The following is a 21,714-nucleotide window of genomic DNA, read 5'->3' as shown; positions in this document are numbered from 1 at the left end:
GGGGCTGCCCCGCCGCCGGGGGGCTCGGGAGCCCCTGAAGGCTCAGTCCCAGCGGGAGAGGCGGGGGCAACCGCCCGCCGTGCCCGCTAGCGCGGGGGGAAGGGCTGGCCTCGCCTCCCGCCCCTCGCCTCGCCGGGTGGCCACCGGGCCCGGCGGGCCCCGCCCCGCAGCCGTCGCCCTGGCAACGGGCGGGCGGCGCAGCGGCTCCTCTCGGGATTCCCTCGGGGCGGGGCCCCCGCGCCTGCCCGACTCGTGACGTCACCGGCCGCGCGCTGCGTCAGGCGGCCCGTGCCGGAAGCGCGGGGAGGAAGGCTCGAGCTGCCCGGCGGGGCCATGGCGGCGGGGTATCAGTACAGGCCCAACGGCGGCGGCGGCGCCGCCATGCCCGACCCCACCTTCCTGTGGAACGTCTTCCAGAGGTGAGGCCGCCCTGTTCCGCCCCCCGCCTCCCCGGGGTCCTCGCGGGGCTGACGGCTGCGGGGAGGGGGCTGAGGGGGGCTCCCCGCCCTCCCCCCGCCGGTCGCCGGGCCTGCTGGGCCCAGGCACCCCCTTCCCGCCGGCTGAGGAGGCGGCCGCCGCGACCCTCGTCGTTCCCGGGCCGCGCTGCCGAGCCCTGGGCGGGCGGGCGGGCCCTCACGGGGCTGCCGCTGCCGGGGGGGCACCGGGAGGGAGCGGGCGTTGGGAGGTGCCCGGAAACGGTCAGCTGCGACGGGGAGCCCGTCAGCGGCCCTGGGCATCCAGCGCGGGGTTTGGCCGCCTCGGGGCCTGGCAGGGCGGGTAAACACCGCGGGTGTAGCCCTGTAGGAGGAATCCGAGGGGGGCTTTAAGAAAGGCTTGAGGCGGAGTAAGTATGGCTGTGTTTTACAGCAAGGGAAGGGGGATTAACGCGAGCCAAAAGGTAACCTTGAAAACACTGAAGTCATTTTAGACCTGAGAATCCAGAAAGGATTGTAAAGTCTGGAGGGTCAGTGTAGCAGTACAGGAAGGCTTGTAAAAAGGAGTCTGATAAATGCTTAATGGAAAACTTAAAATCTAGCAACAAATATTCTCTTGAATACATCTGGAGCAGGAATCTGCAAGGGAGTTAGCAGGCCCCTGTTAAAAAAAAAAAAAAAAAAAAAACACCAAAAAAAACCAACACGCTGTCAAGACCGTAGTAGCGATGAAGGTAAAGGAGTTCTTTGCATTTGTGTCACATTGAGGAAACTGGGGAGGTTCCTACATTGCATCCATTTTTATGGGAGATGATACATCAGGGGATCTATCTTGACTCAAGTGACAGCAAGAAGAGGTTAAGGAGTAGACAAACAGCAATAAGTTGCTAAAACTGGCTAGTATTTACTTAGTAACTCACGAGTGACTCAGGTATGTGGCAGCTTACCTACCCAGCCTCCTCTAAAAACACTTCATCTGAGAACATGGAGGAGGCATGCCTGATGCCATTTCTTTTTTTAAAGGGTCCAGAAAGAAACAGATCAACAGTCTCACTTCTGCACCAGGCAAACCAGTAGAAACCATTTTAAATAACGTAGCTGGTGAGGAGAGTTGCACGGCTTTTATTGAAAGTATTCCCCTCTGGCAGACTACTGTGTAAGTCTTGGAATATGTTTGATAAGGATTGGGTATGGATATGATGGCTAGAACTGGTGCAATTAATATAATCTGTATAGTTCCCAAAGAGACTCTCAACGTGCGGAAGCATCAAAGGCCTTTAAAGAAATCCAGTACACATAGAATGAAAGGGAGGGTCGTTTGGTGGATAAATAACTGACTAAAAAGAAGAGTGCGTGGTCTGTTCCGGGATCTGTATTCAGGATGCTCAGGGGCAACTGCGGGAAGAGAGGGTGAATGGTCAGATGACGTTCGCTGGTTACGCTAACTGATTCCTGCGGTAAGTCGGGCCTATGAAGACTTGCAGGAGCACCTTGCAGTCCTGAGTGACTGGGTCATATCACCCTGTCAGGGCCAGGTCGTGATCGCTGCATGACGGTCAGATGAAATCCAGAGTAGGTACCTGATGTCCATGAGGAAGAGCCACTTTAACTTTGCATCATTTTGTATATAAAATGAATGTATGTGCTCTAAGCTGACTGATGATGCTGAGGAGCAAGATAAGTCAGTCATAACACATTTTTATGAAAATACCAGCTTAGTGCATAGTAGCAGCTCATAAAAGGTAAAAAATGTTCAGAATACGTAGAAAAACCAGAAATAGAGAATAAAAAAGGGGAGTATCTTTTTGCGATTGTAAACTATGCAACTTATGCTTGCAATTCGAATGTTGTATGCAGTTTATATAATTTTTGAGAAGGGGAAGGAATCTAGTAGAATCAACTGAAAAGGTTTTGAAAAAGACAACAAAGGAGTAAAGGAAAAAGAAAACAGCTTCTGCAGGGGGATCAACTAAGCAGGACTCTGCTTGGGAATGGTAGTAACTGAGGGGAAATAAAAACTGTCAATGTCAAGGGGAAGGTGCTGGTATAAAATGGAGGGAAGTCCCCACCACTTTCAGATATCCTTCGAAAGAAGGCATGATTCTGCTTTATTTGGGCAGAAATTACTTACTTTATTAATTTTGGGATAGAACTCCATTCTCTAAGACAATAGACTGTGAAGGCTCAATGGAAGCTGGCACCTGCCTGTGCTTTTTCGCTTTTTGAACCCCTTTGAAAGGGGTCAAGGCCCTGCAGTCGCTTCTTTCAGTACTTGGCATTGGCTGCATTAGTGGCTTTTTCTACTTTGCCAGCATCTTACTGAGTGGCACTGGGTGCCAAACTTGGGGCTCCAATTTGGGAGCCAAACAGCTGAGTACCGTGACCTTAGGCATTTTGTGGATGGTGTGCTCTGCAGTTCTTTTAAAAACAAAGAAAAAATACTTTCTTGGGGGGAGTATGCCCAAACTGTTTTATTGCCAGTGTGTGTTTGTGTCTGTCTCTTCACTCCTAAGTCAAGTCTTGCAGTTTTCTTTGTAGCTTTTATCATGTTCCAGAATGTCTCATCAGTCTGAATGAAGCGTTTAATTTGCAGTAACTGTAAATGGCTTACCAAGTAAAATGCAATTAGTGACTTTTTGGGAAAAGATTAATTTTATCTGGTGAGTAAGAACCAGAACGTTGAAGTCTTCTGTAAGTGGAACCTGTTAATTTTAGCCATTTAAAGCTTACTGCTTTTTTTTTTTTTTTTCCTTTTCCCCAGGGTTGATAAAGATAGGAGTGGAATAATATCTGATAATGAACTTCAGCAGGCATTATCCAATGGTAAGTCTGTAAATGAGCAACGAGGTAGTTCATTGTAAACTTAATGTTGAATTTCATGTGAGACTGGTTGCCTGATGCCATAATTCTTTGATTGGGGAGGGGGGCTAGAATGTTCCTACCACTGATTAATACTGTTTAATCCACAGCAAAAGGCTGAAGGGGAGGAAAAAAAGTGGACAATCCTCCTGATATTATTGTATTGTGTGGGTTTGGTTTTTTTTTTCTTTCTTCTGAGCCCATTGTTCCTGGGTGGTGTTTTTTGGATTTCAAGGGAAGATTTCTGGGTTTGGTGTGTGTTACTAATAATGCATTATAAACGGAGCACCTATTGTAAACATTACTGATTTGTATTCTGGGGAATGAAGGCACGCACATCCCTTTATTTCTTTCGGCTCTGCTTCCTCAAAAACATAAATGGTGACTGATATATTCCTCTCTCATTGCTACTGAACCTTTGTTTTTTAACCAGGATCAGTTTATAACTTGGACAGAATCAGATGTTTACAACCAGCCTTTTTACTGCACATAAAATCTTTTTGTACAGTATGGTGCAGGAATTGAAGATGGTAATTTTAATTTATTTTTTTTTTTCCAAATGTGGCAAGTTTGGTTTTTCTCCTAACAAAGTAGAAAGATGCATTCTGGATCTAGTATTAAAACTTTCTACTAGTCTCTGAGTTCCCTGTCATAATGCTTAAAGAGTAACTAGGGTATGGTCAAATAACTCATGGAAGCAAAATAAAAACCAAAAAATTTTTCCAGTAGCCTATTTTTACTTTCCTCTGGTGACTTAGGGTGGGTAGGGTTGTACTTTGTGGGTTAGTTTTTTTTTTTTCCCACTTAGAAATCTGAAAAAGTGCATATTGAAGCTGTTTGTGCACCTTTGAGTCCACATCGAGTTCCCCTTCTCCCAAGGTGTAATTCCTTCATCCTTCCTGTGCTTTGTGACTGAGAAGGGCTTAAACTGATGTTGTAAGCTGCAGTGCACACAGACTGAAAGGCTCCGTTTTGTCAGTAATCACCTGACTTAAAATTGTGGTCTTGTAACTAAACTGGATTTACTAGAATATTTGTTTAATAATATATCTGATAAAAGCAATATATTGTAGCTGCTGCACCTGATCCATAACTAAAATACTATTTTGAATAACAACTTCAGCAAAAGCTAAGTTAAATTGATTAAGTCACTGTTTTCATTTAAGATTACAGTGCTGTTTATAACGATGTGGGAACCTGGATTTACCTGCTGTTTTAAACTTCGTATATTTTAAATATCTTCTCATCTGATTGAATTTAAGGGTAATAGGCAGTGACGACTATCTGAACTCTTTTCTTTCCTTGTTTACAGTGTAGGTTAGCAGTTTCAGTGCTTTGCAGTTATGAAGAATCCTCACCAAGTGAATACACTGTTAGACAAAATATTTACAGAACTGTAAGCTTCCTTCATTCCAAGAGATTCTAGATCTTGTACACCGAAGTCACTAACAATTCACTATATTCTTTTCAAGATATATCCTCTAGTGGGTGGTTGTGTGTAGCTGTCCTGCAATCTAACATGGGCTAAAAGAACGTTACGTGTTTATTTCTAAAGCATTAAAAAAAGTCTGCATAGTGCTCATTAAAATTTGAAGTTCAATGTGTTTTTGACATTCAGCTTTTCAACATGTGAAGTTTGTGCAAATAACACTCTGCTTACCTGGGAGGGACTGATCATCACTTTGTGTAGTTGTTTGCACAATAAAATCCTATGCTTCCTTCTTGTTTTTTCTGTTTTGTTTTGTTTTGTTTTTTTCTCCTGTGCTGCCATGTAAAGTTAATAGTAAAGTCAGGGGAGCGGAACAGTCTTTTACTGTTTATTGGAATAGGCTGATATCAGTACAGTTCTTCAGCACTGGAGTTGCTCTGGTTTCACTATATAGTGTCTGTATGACTCTCTTGAAAATTTCAACATGAAATAAGTTAAATTCCAAACTGTGTTCTCTCTTTTTCCTCTATTCTGTTCAGAGTTAAATGCTGGCACCCTGTTAATAATTCCGTTATTTTTTATTTTTGCCAGGAGACATACAACTCTAAGGTACTGATGTTCTCTGTCTAAAATACCGCTTAAGCATTTTCAGAGCGATTTTTTACTCTTCTCTGCTGATGTTTCTCTTTATGTGCCAATAGTCATATGGCCTGCCTACAGTATAGGGTTTTTCCCCGTTGCTGCATCTGTAGACGTAGACGGATACAGTTTCCCTTCTGTGGGAGAAATTCAGCACTGCTATAAGCGCTACTTACACCACTGCAGCTTGATCCAGCAACGCAGCCGTGCCGTCACAGCGCCCGCTTCGTACCAACGCAGCCTTTCTGTTAGGTATCATCTGCGGTCAGCTCACTGCGCCCTTGCAAATGCCTCTGCGGTACCCCGGGTCTTACCGGCTCCTTCCTGGTCCCTGCGCGCAACCTCAGTGGGTTGAACACGTGCTTCTTGGTCCTCCTGGTACCTTCACAGGCTCTAGAGAATTGATGGCGAAATTGTAGATGAGGCACAGTATTGATCTTAATTTAAAGCTTAATGCTTCCTAGCACTCTGGAATGCTTCCAACAGAGTGAAAACCAGTCCCAAGTGAGTAGTCTGTCAAAGTATTCAGAGAAGCACAAAGCTCCTCTTCAGATGATTACTGCTTTCAAGCAGCAACATTTCTTGGTCTGAAAATACTAATTTAAACTAACACTTCATTGATTTAGAGCGGGGGTGGGATTTATACTAAACTCAACTCTAAATTGCACTGTGCGGTTATGCCGTGTTAGGAACCTTTTCACTTGTCAGATACTAAATGCCCCGGAGTAACCCACTTGTAAAACAGGAAATAAACAGATGGGTTTTTACTGAGGGATAGATGTGAGACCTTGTTTGCGTTATAACTCTTCTGCTCCCATCTGTAGAAAAAGTGGGACTTTAGTTTTGATCTTGCCTTTTATCCAATACCTCCTGACTACCTGGGATGAAAAAAAATCCTTCTTAGTTCTTCTAAGGTTTTGGGTTTTTGGTTTTTTGGTTGTTTTTTTGTTTTTTTTTTTTTTTTTTTTTGGTGCAGCCTGGAAAATGTTGGTTTCTGTGTAGTATCTGTAAAGCATTGGTTTGAAGTCATCTCTGAATGGTCAAGAACATAATTACTTCAAAGCAGCCGTATTTTATAATATTCTATGTCATCTAGCTCTGAATTCACTGTTTAAGTTCTTACCTGATTTTTTTGATTGGTTTGTTGGTTGGTTGCATTTTTTTTAAATGTTACTTAGTCTTGAAGAACTCAGTAATTCTTTCTGTTTCAGGCACGTGGACTCCATTTAATCCAGCAACAGTCAGGTCAATTCTTGGTGAGTGTAGTTGTGTGATGTGAAATAGCCAAGATGTTGTTTTGTGATCTGTTCAGACGACTGAGAATGCTATCAATTGCTGCACTGTTTTAGAGAAATAAGTCTGTACAAATATTACAATACATATGCAATATGTATTTCTATTGTAATAACGAATGCCTGTTTAAAGGTCTTTTGATCTAATTGGGCTGTAGCGTTAACAAGCTGCTTTTCGTTGGTAGGTGGTACGTTGCAATATGTCTTTACTCTTCCCCCCGCCCCCCCTCCAGACAGCCCAGCAGTTGTTAGTTACACACAAATATTTTCCCTTTTGAATAATACAGGAATGCCCTTTGTGTGCACACACGTGCACTTGTCGGAAGTAGCCTGAGAAAACGTTACTGTACAACTGAACAGACAGTAAATGTAATGTATGTATGGGGAAACGGTCAGCTTAAATATTCTAAAAAGATATTAGCTAGCTTGTCTTAGATTAGATAGATTGTCTTAAATTAGATAGGTTAGATGTCTTCATAACTAGTTTTTCCTGTCTTGCATGTTAATCCTATGTTCTGCTCCAAAAAGACCAAACAGAAGCTTTACAGTGTTTGAATTTTGTAGTCCTAAAATAATCGCCAGTAATGTGGAAGATGATGGTGGTAGAACAGGACAAAAATTCCAGCACAAAAAAAAAACTTTTCTGTCAATCATCCAGTTCATAAATCCAAGGATGAAATTTTTTGCTTTGTTTTTTTAATTAAGTAAGTATCCAGCAGCAGCCCGAGAGCCATGGCTGTGCAACATGCTGTTTGTGTAACGACGCTGTCAGTAAGTCAAACGCAGACGAATACCCCAGCACTTCTGCCAGCCAGCAGATGATGTAGACTCTTTGTGAGTCCTTAGAAAAGAACAACCCCCCCTCTCTTTTTGTCACTGGGCGATCAATGAAGCCCTAAGTGCTTTCAAACTGGAAATGAAAACCCAGGAAAAACAAACATTCTGTGATTCATTCTGGTCCTCTTTTATCTTGCTTTATCTTATCCTCCTTTGGTGGACAGCTGCTTGCTTTTTTGGCAGTACTTTCCAAAATAGCACTTCCATTTTTGCAGTTTCTTTTCTGTCTTCGGTACTTTCAGCACTCTCACTTTCTTCTTAAAATACCAGCAGATCTTACTGAAGAGTAGTATGATTAAGGTTTTATATGTGTTTGTTTTTTATTTCAGGCATGTTTGACAGAGAAAACAAAGGTGGTGTGAACTTCAATGAATTCACAGGAGTCTGGAAGTACATCTCAGACTGGCAGAATGTCTTTCGAACGTATGACAGAGACAATTCTGGAATGATTGACAAAAACGAACTAAAGCAAGCACTAACAGGTTTTGGTAATTCATTTGTAATTACAGTTTTTATGACTGGGTTATGTCATCAGATGAGCTTCTTACTGTTAGGGCTGTAGTGCTCTGACAAATGTGACTAAAAGCGAGGCAGGTGAAATGCAGTTAGCCTTTTAGGCATAAGGTACCTTTAAAGATATCCATGCCACAAGCACTTTTTAAGCTATTTATTTCCTTTAATGAAACTGGGGGTGTGGGTACCTGTGTGGAATGTTTTCTGCCTCCCCCGTTAGCTGCTCTGACAGCCCCACCAAAACTTCAGGTGAATGTCAGAACTTACGGAGTTACTTGCTACAGCTTGCCGCTTTTTAAAAGGAGGCCAGCGGTCTGCGCTACAGTAGCATTCTGATGGCAAAAGAAACTTCCATTTAATTGACTTCACTTACAAAAACTTGAGTTGCAGCCCTAAACCGTTCCCTCAACCAACTGGTCACTTTAATCAGTAATTATGTTTACTGTGACTCCGTCTATAATTATTATCAAGCATGGTTTTTGCTGCATGCATTTAAGTTTAACACAGAGATATTTGGCAAAAAAAATTGTCTCTTGTAACTGTTTTCTGGTTTTGTTACACACGCCTGCTAAACAGCCTAGTTCTTTTCATAGAAGGACTGTGGTAATTGAAACCTTTTAAAGCATTTCTCTTTTCCAAGGTTACCGACTGTCTGATCAATTCTATGATATCCTTATTCGGAAATTTGACAGACAAGGAAGAGGACAAGTTGCTTTTGATGACTTTATTCAGTGCTGTGTTGTTTTACAGGTAAGAAAGGAGATGTACTTTAATGTCAATTGAAAAAAAGAAAAATCACCTTTTCTGAAACTTTTATGATTCTCAATTTAACTATGATATTGGATCTAGAACTTGCTTGTAAGTAAACCATTTGAATAAAGTGTACGAGAGGTGCTAGAAACATCTTCATTTATTGGTCTTCACTTGTTATACATTTGCATCACAAGTAAATTTGATACAATTTTTTTGACCTGCTAAATACTTTCATGGGGCCAAAAAATGTAAAATCGTCTCAGTGGTTTAAAAGGAAAACACTTCACGTTGTTTCCATTAGTTTAATGCACACACTTCCTCTGCATCGTGGGTGTGTTAAAACTGGAGTGTGTCATGTCCTGTGGTGCCCATAATTCTCATATCTGAATTGTGAGGTTTTTGTTTATCTCTGTTTAAGGCTCTGACTAAAAGGAATTTGACCTAGCAGCTGCATTATTCAGTCTTTCGTCACTGCTGTTCCTGCAGGGGCAATGGTAGTAAAAGACATTTAAAACAAACAAACAATAAAAAACCCTTTCAGTGACAGAAATGCGGGGGGGGGGGGGGGGGGGAGAGAGAGAGAGAGAACTGTAGTTTTACAGGTGTATTATTTTGTTTGTTTAGAAATCAGTCACTGGCTGATTCCTCACCTCGGTGCTTAAGGTTAAGTGTCTCTGACTTTTCCGAAACGTACGTAAGACTTCTTTGGGGAAAAATTGGGGAACAGCGGCAGTGGATGAGCTGAGTTTCAAAAAGGTGGCTCTTCTGACACTGGCCGGCATTGCAACAGTATCTTAAGGTATCTTCTGGTAGGCAACATGGAGAGAAAGGAGTGTCCTGGGAAGGTAGTATCTGTCAGTTGCATACAGGTGTTTTGTTCTTCTCCTTTATGTCTATAACCATAAGGCTGCTGAAATGTCAGTTGCCTTTATATTCATTTGTAATAGAAGCCGATTATACTTTGTTATAAACTTAAACTCTGGTAAAGAGGGCTTTGAAATGGAGTATCGTTTAGCTGCTGTTAGTGAAACCATGCTGGTAGGCATTTTGGTCCGCTCCCTACATGTACTGCCCGGCCCCTCTGCGGTTTTACAGAGACAACTCGGATGATACTAAAGATGCAAAAAGCGTATTTGGCTAGAAGCTAAGCAGCAGACGAGGTGCTCACTGGATTCTGTCTCCAGGTGACTCTCAAATGTCTCACGAGAGTTGTGCATTGTTCCCCTCCCCCCCTCCCCTAAAGCCAGTTATAAGAAGCTGTCTGATCTGCAAAGAACGGCCTAGGTTGCCTTAGGTATTGCATCATAAGGTGGCTTTAGAATCAGATCTGCTGCACAGCTGAAGCACAAGAGATGGCAAAGAGCTACCTCTAAATGCACGAGATCGTCAAGTGTCTACAGAGGGGATGAACAGAAGGCATTCATAAAGCTCTAGAAACCTAAGCGGCAAGGGGAACACACGGCAGTCTGAACTTTCCCGATGTACAAAAACGTGTGGTTTTTCCCCCTTTTCAGAGGCTGACCGATGTGTTCCGACGATACGATACTGATCAAGATGGCTGGATTCAAGTGTCCTACGAGCAGTATCTTTCCATGGTCTTCAGCATCGTATGACACTGATCGCTAGGAACTGCACACTGGCATTACACAGACTGGAATTGCCAAATCATCCTGTACTGAATAAGATTATTGATGTATTATAATGGATATAACTTCACATTCTTAAATTTTGTATGTTCGTCATCACGTTCAGAAGCTGTACTTGAGTTGGTTTTTATTTTGTATGACTGTACAATATGACCATCTCTGCTTACTGTAGTACAGAAAGCACAGAATCTAGATTTAACTGGTGCAATGTCAAACTTAACCTTCTTCCACATATCCTGCATGGGGAAAAGTGACTCTTTAGAAATGCCAAATTAAAATAATAATGCTTGTTTGTTAGTTTGTAAGAGAGTTGAAAGTCAGAAGTTGCACAACATGTTTTGCATGTGCCTTACTTTTATAAGAGTTTAATGTATTAATTTTTAATACAGAATTTAAAGTTAAGTAAAAATATTACATCAACTTCTATAGTCTACTTCACTTTTGTACAGCTTTTTTTAGGGGGTGGTAGTTTTATTTCGATATTCTAGTTTTCTATGGTTCAGGGGTCCCTCCAACTCAACAGCGATGGCCTTTTCTCCTTGCCTTATCTTTTTATTTTCTAGCTGCCTCCTTTTTTCAGGGTATCCTTGGGACATCTTCAAATACAACTTCCTCACACCTGTGTCCAATGCTGCATCTTCCTCGATGAGCTCCCTACAAAAATAAACTATATCTAACTACTCTGGGTATGTAGTTCCCTCTGCTTCGTGGGCTCATTTAACACCCGTAGCCTCCCATTTTGTGCTGAAGCGCTTATTTGAAGTGGCCTTGAATTGACAGTCAAACATTCTCAAAACCTCACCCTCCATCTCCCCACGTACAGATGGAGAGGGACTCTGGAAAAACTGAAGCAAAAAAAGTAGTGACTGATTCCTGTCGCACGCCATCACCTGCAGTGACTTTGACAAAGCAACTTGGAGGAAGCAAAGAGAAGTTAACAAGTTCTCTTAGATTACTCTAAGAAAATCCAAGCGCTATCCGAAGCACTTAAAAATACTCAAGCAGCAATATTACTTACCTGTAAGTGCTGCTCTTCAGGCTATGTTTACAGGCAAGAGCGTTTAGACTTTTCCTTAACCTGTAGCAATACTGATTTATGCCTAAGTCCATCCCCATTCCCAGCTCCCTGTATGCAAGCAGTCCACGTACGCCCTTTTGCTTCAAATTTGGTAATTACATACAGACACAGGCGGGTAAGCTGTCGTCGGTGGGAGTGCCTATCCGTAAACTGACGCTGTCAGTGATATCAAGCAGATATTCCAAGAGATTATGCAGAGAGGGTTTGGGTCCGCAGACAGAAAACATCCTACTGAAAAAAAAATCAATGATGTTACAACGTGTCTCAGCCAGAATATAGCGTCTGGTGGCAGGGCGACGACAGCCACGTGGCAACTGTGCCGTTATCAAACCTCTGTCGTGCAGAGAAGCTGCTACTGGTTGTCAAGCGATAAGCAAGCAGAACCCTAGTGACAGTTCAGCAAGGTCTTCTAAATGCTGTGCTGGTGTGAAATGCCTGGGGAGAGACCGACGGGCTCCAGAGCATCAGCACACAGAAACAGGGAGCCCTCCCAAAGCGCTTTGGGCGTCATCACCCAAAGGGCAAGGGCTGGTTTCTGGGTGAGGTGGGGGAGCAGGAATAACGACCGATGTCAGAGACCACCTCATCCAACAGCCCTGAAGGAACCGTGAAAGCTACTTAGCTTTAAGAAGACAAGGGAGAAAGACTTCCAACAGTTACTGCTTGAACCTTGCCTCCCCAGAAGGCCGAGACAATCGCTACTTCTGTTCTCTTCAGAAACCAACAACAGCAGAGCAGCCCCGGAGTTTTGGGCTCAAAGGAGCTTCTCCACTAAAAGGCCCCATTCCTCTCCCACTACGGCCCTGTCCCCCTGGATCATACGGCCACCCAAATGAAACGCAGTAATTCTGGGAAGCGCTCTGAGGATCATTAACAAATAGGTCCAAGGTGCCAAGCTAAAACTAAAAAAGCCGGAACCTGAGGAACTTCCCAAGCTGTCGCCTGTGAAGGATGTCGCCTTTTTCAGCCAACCTCGTTACACTTCACCGTCCTTGGTGTAGAACAACTGGCTCCAGCACTTTCTAAAGGAGCCTTCCTGCTGCAGAGAGTCACCAAAGTGGCTCTGGACTGGGATGACTCTTGTCTCCGTGGGAAACAGATGCTTCTGAGGGTGTGAAAGCAGGTCCACCACAGACCAGGAAACTGCCTGGAAAGCAGACCATTTATCCCCCAAAGCATCTTCTAGTCTGGATTTTTATCAATGGCTTTTTAAGGAGAAATGAAATTGGGTCAAAGGGCTCTGGTACAGCCTCAAAAATCCTGCCTCGGTGCCAGCGCTTGTGGTGTGGCTCTGTTAGTGCTGAAGGACGGCAAGCATTTAAAGTGATGCTGCTCTGCAGGCTATCGGCGCCTACCTCGTGAAGGTTGTTTCTTGAAGATGGACCAGAGTCTAGAGAAACAGGAACAGGCAGAGGACTCATTCTGCTCCAGTTCTGTACTACACGGGAGCAAGATAAGGCAAAGAGGTTTCTTGGGAGCGCGGAGCAGCCAGAAGTTGAATCAAAAACAGGAAAACAGAAGCAACAGGAGTCTCGGCTTACGCAATCCTACTGAAGAAATAACTGGTGGGGTGACAGAACTTCCAAGGCACATTTTACCTTTTTTTTTTACCATGAGGTCTTCTTACCTGGTGCCTTTGTGGACACTGCTGGTCAGGTGCCAAACAGGTCAGGAGCCTGGATTTATGCTCTCCTTTTCTAGCATCCGTTGAATCCCCCTTTAAAGCTGGCACGGTTGAACTGAGCGAGAACAAGTACGACAGAATGCAAAGTCGCCATCTCTCTTAAGTCATGTTTGTAGGATGAGCTGCTGGCTAGGGAGAAAGAAGTGAAGCAGGCAGCGAGACCCTCAGGGTGGATGTCCCCATCGGCAAAAACTGATTGAGAGAGGGACCCTGTCAAAAACAGTCCGAGTTGCAAGTACCTGGCCCTACAGGGGAAGGGAAGGTGTCACAGAAGCCCTCCAAACAAGGCAATGATGCTTAGTACTCACAATTCTACACAGCCCTAAAAAAAGGAAAAACATTCATCACTTCTGTCACAGGGGTAAACAATCCCTTCACAGAGCTGCATCCTGAAGATGCTTCTACCTCTTTCTTTTTGCCCTTCGTTTCAATACTTGGGAATTGAACTCCAGGAAGGAATGTGTTCCTGCAATAACAAAGATGCTATTTGTTTCGGACAAGTCAGCTATACCCGTTTGCTGGTATGGGACACAGGAAAAAAAAGCCTCTGAAACCAGCTGCAGAGGTGACAGCTATAGACCAAAAGTCAGTCAAAGCTGGGAGTGCCAAGTGGCAGGCCCCAGGCCAGTATCAGTACAGAAATTCCACACCGAAGCTCTTAATTTCCAAAGCTAGGAAGATCTTTGGAAAGAAGAAAGATGAAAAGAGAATAAGGAGAAAGCAGTGATGCAGCTGAAACCGGCTCAGCCAAGTGACTGAAAGAAACTGAGAATACACTGCTGGTAGTAATTGCACGTAAGAGATAAGGCAGGCTTACAGTTTATATTTCAAGATACCACCAGCTTAAAAAAGATGCCCTACATGATAGCGCTTGTGTATAAGAACCAACAGATAATCATCTCAAGAACTTCACTGATTTTGGTAAGAACTGAAAACTGAAACAGAAAAGCGAAGGGCATTTACAAGACTCCAAATGCTATCTACTGGTGGATAGGGGATCCCTCTCTGGAGGGTGCACCGGATAAAATTGAAGAAGGTGCCGCGAACCAACGCAGCCTAAGGGAAGGCCACCCTGACAGAAAAACCACTGGCCCTCCAAGTCATGGGGGTTGGGCAGGAGGCCAACTACCTCCTCCCGGAAAAAAAAAAAATACAAAGTTGCAGAAACGACGAGCATCAGAAATGGTGGGGATGGAGAAAATCGGTAACGAAGTGAGGAGGAGGAGATGGAGCTGGATCGGTCGTGTCCTGAGGGGGAAACCGACGGAAGACTGCGCTGTGGCCCTTGGCTCCAGAGCACGCAGCTGCGGACCAATCGAAGTGGAAGAACGATGTTCGTGCCTTGCGTGCCTCCTGGCACTGAGAGAATTCAGATTCAGAAATGCTATCTACAGCTCAGGAAACCTTTAGTAAATCAATGCTGAAAAGCATTTCCTATCTTAACGTGGTCACTACTCCAACTCCGTTTCAAACGCGCGAACCGTTTCCCCAGCGTAGGACCCTGCACAACATGCAGGAGCTGTTCCCCAGAACGAAAAACGAGAAGGGAATGTGTAGGCAGAAAGAGCATCTAATCAGGGCAGAGACCATCCAGCTGCTCGATGCCACTGCGATTATACAGTCATGGCAGTAAAATCCCAAAGGGAGCGAGAAATGGGAAAAAAAGAGCTCTCTGCAACAACCTCAGATGAAAAGGTCTTCGCTTGAATGGACAGAGCTGTAGCACTAACATTTTCTAGCAACATTTTTCTACAGTTTCAAAATTTTAGTTGCACTACACTTTCTATGGAAAACAAACTATGGTAGTGACATTCGTAGGAATAATTTCTGGTATTTTGTAGATGTAGATAATAACTGATCAGTCCCACAGAATTTTAAATCGAAACTCTGGCAGACACCTCTGGTAGAAAATAATGTTTTTCCCCTTTAAGCAAGAAGGTCTACTGTATAATTCAATGGATAAAAGTGTATGGCACAACTACTGAGTCTATGCCATTAGAAACTACTTAAACCCTTCAATAAGTATGAGAAGGAGAAAATGAAATAGTGAATAAGGAAGTGGATCTTTTCTGATGCACAAGCAAAACAATTACAGACGAAGAATTTCAGGGAATAGAGTTTATATGCTCTATCATCAATTGCTTTGTTGCCTTTGCGTTAAAATTCACATGACAAGATCCAAAAAGTTGTTTTAGTGGATGCAAAAAGATACATGACAGCTCATGAAGACTAACCCTGGATTGGCACGAGTATTTAATGCACAGAGACAGAGAAATATTTCACGTATGGGTGAGAAGAAAAATGATAGTCCACAACACAGCAGTGAAAAGGAAAATGGACACTGGGGAGTAAACTGTCTCACTTTACTCCTTTTCTTTAGCCACATATAAGCTGGATTTGATTCTATAAAGTAGACATCTAAAGCCAGGCATTCATGAGCATTATGGCTCAGAAGTGTGGGGAGAAGAAAACATAAGTATGGACCACTGATAAACATCATGAACTGGTAAGTATTTCTTTCTTAGTACGCTATTTTGATTATTTTTCTTTCCCTATTACTTTACCTGATTGCCTTATAGGTTCTACTATTTCTTAGTACGCTTTAGCCAGTAGAAAGAATCAAGAATTTTTATTTTAGTATGGATCAATCAATCAAATGAGGTTTTAAGTCAATTTGTAACCATTTCATTCTGAACAACATGATTCAATCCGCATATATTTCACGTCTCTTTTTACTCTGCAAAAAGGAAAGCAAGTAATATGCCCCGTTACATACCAGTCCCCTAGAAGAGAAGACATTTTCCTCATATAGCATCACATTAAGACAGAGAATACCTTTGCTGTGACATTCTCCTTTCTTTGTCTAAACAGAACTGTAGTGTATCCATTTCTAAAAATACGCCGATTATAAAGCCTTAAATTAACGGAACTGGCTTTACATTTGTGTGAAGAAAAGTAAACCTGTATTTTCATGCAACGGACCTGCATTTTCAGTGAATATTCTTCCTAAGTAGATAACATAAAAGTAAACCTTTCTTTTTTTCTGAGTGGGGAAGGGCATTAAAAGGGTTATTAGCTTTTTGCTGACAGAATAACATTAACATATTTTCAAAAAATAACAAAAGATTTTTTTCTGTAATATACTAAGATATAACAAATACATTAAAAAAGCCTAAACAAAATAGTATGTTCACCTCCGTTATGTGCAAGTTTGTGTTTCAGCTATATTTCACATGTTAAAAAATTAAACCCTACCTCCCTTTCCCCTTCCAAAACCAGTCAAACACAGAATTAAATGCAGTCTCTTTCCTGAAAGCCAAGAGATGGAGATTCTTGAATCTGTTCATCTGTTTCGAGTTCAGCTGTTGTTGCTCCTTAATCTTTTCCTCTAGTTTCTACTAGCACATTGACTAATGTCTGAATATTTAGTTCTAGAAAGGGGAGAGAAAAACATTTAAAGTTACTTCTATTTCATGTTATTTCACATAATACAGCAGAGATAATGTTAAAATGAAAGTTTTACTATTAACTAACTACCTAGTTAATTAATTAATTCTAGTACCATAAGCATAGTTTGCATTTGTCCAAGCTCACGCCCAATGACAGCTATACAGTAGCATATGCTCACCTCCCTTTAAATCCCTCTTATAATCTATTTCCAATGGAGAATCTTTTATTTTGAATAGTATATCACTATTTTTAACATTAAGGAATATTTCTACAATTGGAAAAAATAATTTGTCATATAACAAACCAGCTCTTTGATAACATTTCTCTTTTGTTATCCCAATGTGTTTAATCCATTTGGAGTATTTTCATTTATTATAATAATAATTATAATAAATCACCTATCATTATAATAATGCCATCCAAGTTTGGTTCTGCACACATTCCAACATTTTTTTCTTTATGCCAATACATTCCCTCCCCATAGTTGCCACCCCAACAGTACAAACTGATAATGATATAAGATGCTAGTTAGCAAGATGACCTAGGACAAACCTTTCAATTCAGGAAATTTTTGTGCTATCAAAATTTCCTCCCACTCACAGCTCTATTTAGTTGTCAAGAGGCCAAGTCTCCTCAGAGAGGCAATTAACGCCATTCTTCAACTGATACAGATGCTGAGCAAAATTAACTCAACTCCTCTGAACAGAGTGTACTCTCTCTGCAACACGCAGTCTACTGCTTATGTTAAAGCAACTATGTTGATGTAGCTCATTTTACGTGAAAACTAATCACAATCTTACTTTGAAGTGCTGGATAATATGGAGCCAACTGTTTGAGCATCCTGGTCATTGTAGGTATATCCTTTCCTTGTAGTCTATTCAAAATGTTGGGAGTAAGACCAACAGCATCTTCATCAAACATCTTATCTGAGCTTCTGAACTGATGGTAATCTCTGTACGAACCACTGCCAGAAAACGAGTACTGATCTGAACCCCAATCACTCTTGTAGCCTGACTTCTGATGCCTGAATCCTTGACACCTAGATTCCTGGTTCCAGCTACAGCTCTGGTTCCATCTAGAGTCCTGGTTCCACCTGGAGTCCTCATTCCACCTGGAGTCCTGGTTCCACCTGGTGTCCTCGTTCCACCTGGAGTCCTCGTTCCACCTGGAGTCCTCGTTCCACCTGGAGTCCTGGTGCCACCTGGAGCCACCTCTTCCTGAAAGAGCAGAATTTGCAGAAGATGTACAACTATTCACAGACTCATCATTCTTGTAAGAGGAATAGCTTTGCGAAGGATAGTTTGTGGAATATCTTCCAGATGAAGGATATGAGGCAGAAGAATTGGGATAGAGTAATCCTTGATCACTTATACTCCTTGCTTTTGAACATGCTTGTCGATTCCTCCAATGCGTACTTTCCCCACCACATGAGATCCTGTTATCAGGGAGCTTATTTCCTCGCACATTGTTGGACATATATTCTGCTGAGTACTCGCTCACTGGACTTGTCTCATAGGAAGAAGCCCCACCAGCTGAATTACTGCCAGAAGCAGATCGGCTGAACTGTCTCAGCCATTCACTGATACAACTGGCTGGACTTCCAGTCTGAAGAGCAAAAGAGTCCCTGAGTACAGACATCATCGCAAAGTCACTAGATCTTAGTCCATAGGAAGATGATCCATCATCTGGTTGGTAACTGTATGAGTTAGCAGGAGCAAAAGAAGCATCTGCAGAACACTCTTCATACTGAGACAAAAAACCTTGATTCCAGTTAGAATTTCCTGAATAAATAAATAAATAAATAAATAAATAAATAAATAAATAAATGGCACTACCAATTTATTAAATGCAAAATAAACTTAACTTGGTATAAGCCCTTTTTTTGTCTGACTATATATATGGCACTTAATGCATATTTACTGCGTTAGCAAACATCAGCCTTCTTTCTTTGACTGCATTGGTAAAGCTGAATAAAATTGGAGAATAACAGGAGAGGAACGACTGACAAACCAATTAATCACTTGAACTAATACATCATCTCAATTCAACTATACTTTGCTTTACTGTCAAAGCATCTTAAAAATCAACCAGTGGAATTGCCACTTGAAGGCCTCTCAAGTAACACGTATCCAAGAGAGCTCACAGAGATCAGGATACAGTAACAGTATATAAGAACGATTACAAATAGTAAAGCTAGCATCTCTCAAGAAGTTAACACCTTTGATTAATGCATGGCGGTAGCACATGTGTTGTTAATCCACTGTGGATATGAAATAAAATGGGTTAGCTCAAATCATAAGATTTCCTGTCAGTGCTTGTTTTCTTATTAAATATACCAGTTCTGCAGTTCACAGGAAAAAAAAATAGAAAAGGTTTACAAAATTAAAGCCTGTAAATCCTCCAGAAATACAGCCAACCAAACAGTTGCCAAAGCTCTACTTCTGCAGCTCATCCTTACGTCCTCTTTCTTACTGAACTTCTTTTCACCCTAAGATTTGTGGGAAGTAGAGGGGGGCAACTACTTAGAAGGCCAGCACTCTAAGGAAACAAGCTAAAAATCTCTTTCATTGTATCCCTTAGCAGTACCGGTACGTTCACTTTCAATGTAAGAATGGCAAATACTCCTGCGACGATACCTTGACACACCAACCTTCACACTGAAGCCAGGCAGGTGTTACTGCTTGGATTTCCAATAATCTCTACTGCTATACTACTATTCAGTGAGACAGAAGCGTTCTTAGACTACCACCGTTGAAGTTATTAAGGCTTCAGAAAATGATACCCCGAACTGACTCAGAGGGCAAAGACACACAGTACTCCAGCAAAGAAGCGCTATGGCTGGCCATAAAAGTACATGTTCGCAATCTGTGCAGTGTTAAGAGTAGACTTAAACCAGTAGAACAAAGTGTCCGAATTACCTTTGGATTTTCCATATGGCTTATAGCGTTTTGGGATGCTTTTCCTTCCTGGAAATTCACCTTGAGATATTGACATCAATGGCCTCAGACTGTTAGTGTAATTAACCTAGATAAAGCAAAAGGTCACAATGGCTGTTTTTAAACTCATATCTTGAGCGTTCAAAAAAAAATAGTAAGTTCCCCTTGGAAAGTTAGCAGAGTACAATTTTAGGTGACAGCAAACTCTGTATGAAGGATGTGGTGTTCTGTTGTTCACAGTTACCACATTAAACCACAATTTTCAGAAGTATTATTTGGAAGAGGTACATGTCTGGAGAACAGAATGAGGTGTCTGGGGAAGACAATGTCACCTGTTTCAAATTTCTTTATTGCCCCATATCCCTCAACATCACCTGGCTAGAATATTAAACTAGCACATATGGGCGGCAGATTTAAACACGGTGTAACTTCCACCAACAGTCACTCGCAGAGGCGATCGGCTCCGGCGCGGGTGCGTTCCGCAGCGGAGCGGGGGACTGCGGCGTACAGGGGAGCGCAGAGGCCCTCCAGGAGCTCTCACAAGAGCGGCTGACGAGGCCTGGGTGGGGAAGGAGTAATGGCGGCCATCCCCCACTCCCACAGAAGGCAGCCCCAGGCAAGCGCTGCGACCAGGCCGCGGTGCGTCAGCCAGGGCGTGGCGCGGCGGTTTGCGCGGGAGGGCGCCTCTTCGAAGGAGGGGCGTTCCCCCGGCCGAGCGGGAGACCTGAAGTACACATAACCCAGCAACCAGGCACCGTTCTGCGACCATCGGCACAGGTCGAGGGCACTCATCCTACCGGACCCTCGAGGCAGAATGGTGGGCACTCGTCTGAGAGCAAAGGCTGCAGCTCCGGCTGGGGGGTCTGCACCATCTACCCCAGCGGTGGCCGATGCCTCCACGCAGACGGAGCTGCTGAAGGGAGAGGCCGCAGTGCAGACCTCAGGCTGCAGGAGGAGCCTAGATCTTTCTCCTGGGGCAGGGACAGGCGGCAGACCCGCCTGCAAAAGGTGTGCCCAGGTGGAGGGCCTCCTGCAGCAGGTGGCTGAGCTGCAGGAGGCGGTGAGAAGGCTGCGTAACATCAGGGAGGCCGAGTTAGATTAGGAGTTACAAAGGAGTTAGACCCACAGCCAAACAGCCAAAACCTCCCCCACCGGCACACACGGAAGGGAGGGGGGCCTATAATGCAGAAGAATGGACGGTTGCAACAGCAAGGACCAGCAGGAGGAAGAGGCTTCCCTCGAAGCCTGAGGTGCCCTTGCAGAACCGCTTCACCTCTCTGCAGACTGAAGAGGAAAGTCCCGTCCCACCAGGAGAGAGGCTGGAGCTAAGGCAGCCCGATCTGCTCCCCATATACCAACCAGCAGAACTAAGAAAAAGTGACAGGCAATAGTAGTAGGCGACTCTTCTGCGAGGGATGGAGGCACCCATTTGCCAACCTGATGCACTCTCTAGAGAGGTGTGCTGCTTACCGGGGGCTCGTATCAGGGAGGTCACTGAGAGACTACCAAGCCTCCTGCAGTCCGCTGACCATTATCTGCTGCTGTGTTTCACGTGGGTACCAGTGACACAGCCAGGAGCAGTCTGAGGAGTACCAAGAAGGATTACAGAGCCCTGGGAGCGGCAGTAAGGGACTCTGGAGCACAGATAGTTTTCTTCATCAATCCTCTCGGTCAACAGGAAGGGGTTTGAAAGGGCCAGTCAAACCTGGCAAATCAACAAATGGTTACAGGACCACTGCCACAGCTAGGGCTTTGGCCATGTAGACCACAGGACTTGCTTTGAGAAACCTGCTCTACTGGGGGTTGATGGGGTCCATCTGTCAGAGAAGGGGAAGAGCATCTTGGGTCATAGGCTTGCCAAGCTGGTGAAGAGGGCTTTAAACTAAAGTTGCTGGGGCAGAGGAACCTCAATCCATCCCACTCCTATCAGTTTGATGCCAGTGCCAGCAATAGATGCCCAGAGCCTGGAGAAGGATCACAGGTCAGCAGGAGAGCACCTGAAGAGCAGCACAAAGGAATCCCAGCCACTCCAGCCAGTAAGTCAGCTTCACTGGGGCCCAACTTAAATGCCTCTATGCAAACGCATAGCATGGGGAATAAACAAGAGGAGTTAGAGACGTGCGCACGCCTACAGGGCTCTGATCTTATCAGCATCACGGAGAAG

At 43.5% G+C, this 21,714-nt stretch overlaps 2 protein-coding genes across 14 annotated transcripts in view; one reads left to right on the top strand and one right to left on the bottom strand.

The window, feature by feature from the left end:
* The first annotated feature begins 274 nt into the window (after nt 1-274).
* On the top strand, nt 275-17,757 carry PDCD6 (programmed cell death 6). Of its 7 annotated transcripts, none has more exons than XM_082322619.1 (8): nt 275-419; nt 3,196-3,257; nt 6,573-6,617; nt 7,820-7,978; nt 8,644-8,753; nt 10,271-11,088; nt 11,226-15,670; nt 17,488-17,600. In XM_082322619.1, exons 1-6 carry the CDS (start codon nt 334-336, stop codon nt 10,367-10,369), a joined length of 561 nt encoding a protein of 186 aa, XP_082178745.1. In that variant the 5' UTR covers nt 275-333; the 3' UTR covers nt 10,370-11,088; nt 11,226-15,670; nt 17,488-17,600. The 7 variants fall into 7 exon arrangements, with proteins under 7 accessions (XP_082178745.1, XP_082178748.1, XP_082178743.1 ...); XM_082322622.1 differs by adding an exon at nt 1,458-1,590 and having other exon boundaries at nt 10,271-15,670; XM_082322617.1 differs by lacking the exon at nt 17,488-17,600 and adding an exon at nt 17,624-17,757 and having other exon boundaries at nt 10,271-15,670.
* The window catches only part of LOC309595506 (uncharacterized protein), a 39,996-nt gene continuing 34,112 nt past the window's right edge, over nt 15,831-21,714 (bottom strand). For all 7 annotated transcript variants that reach the window (XM_082322550.1, XM_082322552.1, XM_082322553.1 and 4 more), the window contains 3 exons: nt 19,533-19,638; nt 17,415-18,395; nt 15,831-16,595 (listed from right to left, as the gene is read on the bottom strand). In XM_082322550.1, coding sequence (XP_082178676.1) covers nt 16,540-16,595; nt 17,415-18,395; nt 19,533-19,638 — 1,143 coding nt within the window. In that variant the 3' untranslated portion in view covers nt 15,831-16,539. The remainder of the gene's footprint in view (nt 16,596-17,414; nt 18,396-19,532; nt 19,639-21,714) is intronic.

This window comes from Platalea leucorodia (genome assembly GCF_965183815.1).
Source record: "Platalea leucorodia genome assembly, chromosome: 1".
Classification (NCBI taxonomy): domain Eukaryota; kingdom Metazoa; phylum Chordata; class Aves; order Pelecaniformes; family Threskiornithidae; genus Platalea; species Platalea leucorodia.
Note: the sequence above shows the minus strand (reverse complement) of the source record. Positions and strands in the feature narration are given on the sequence as shown.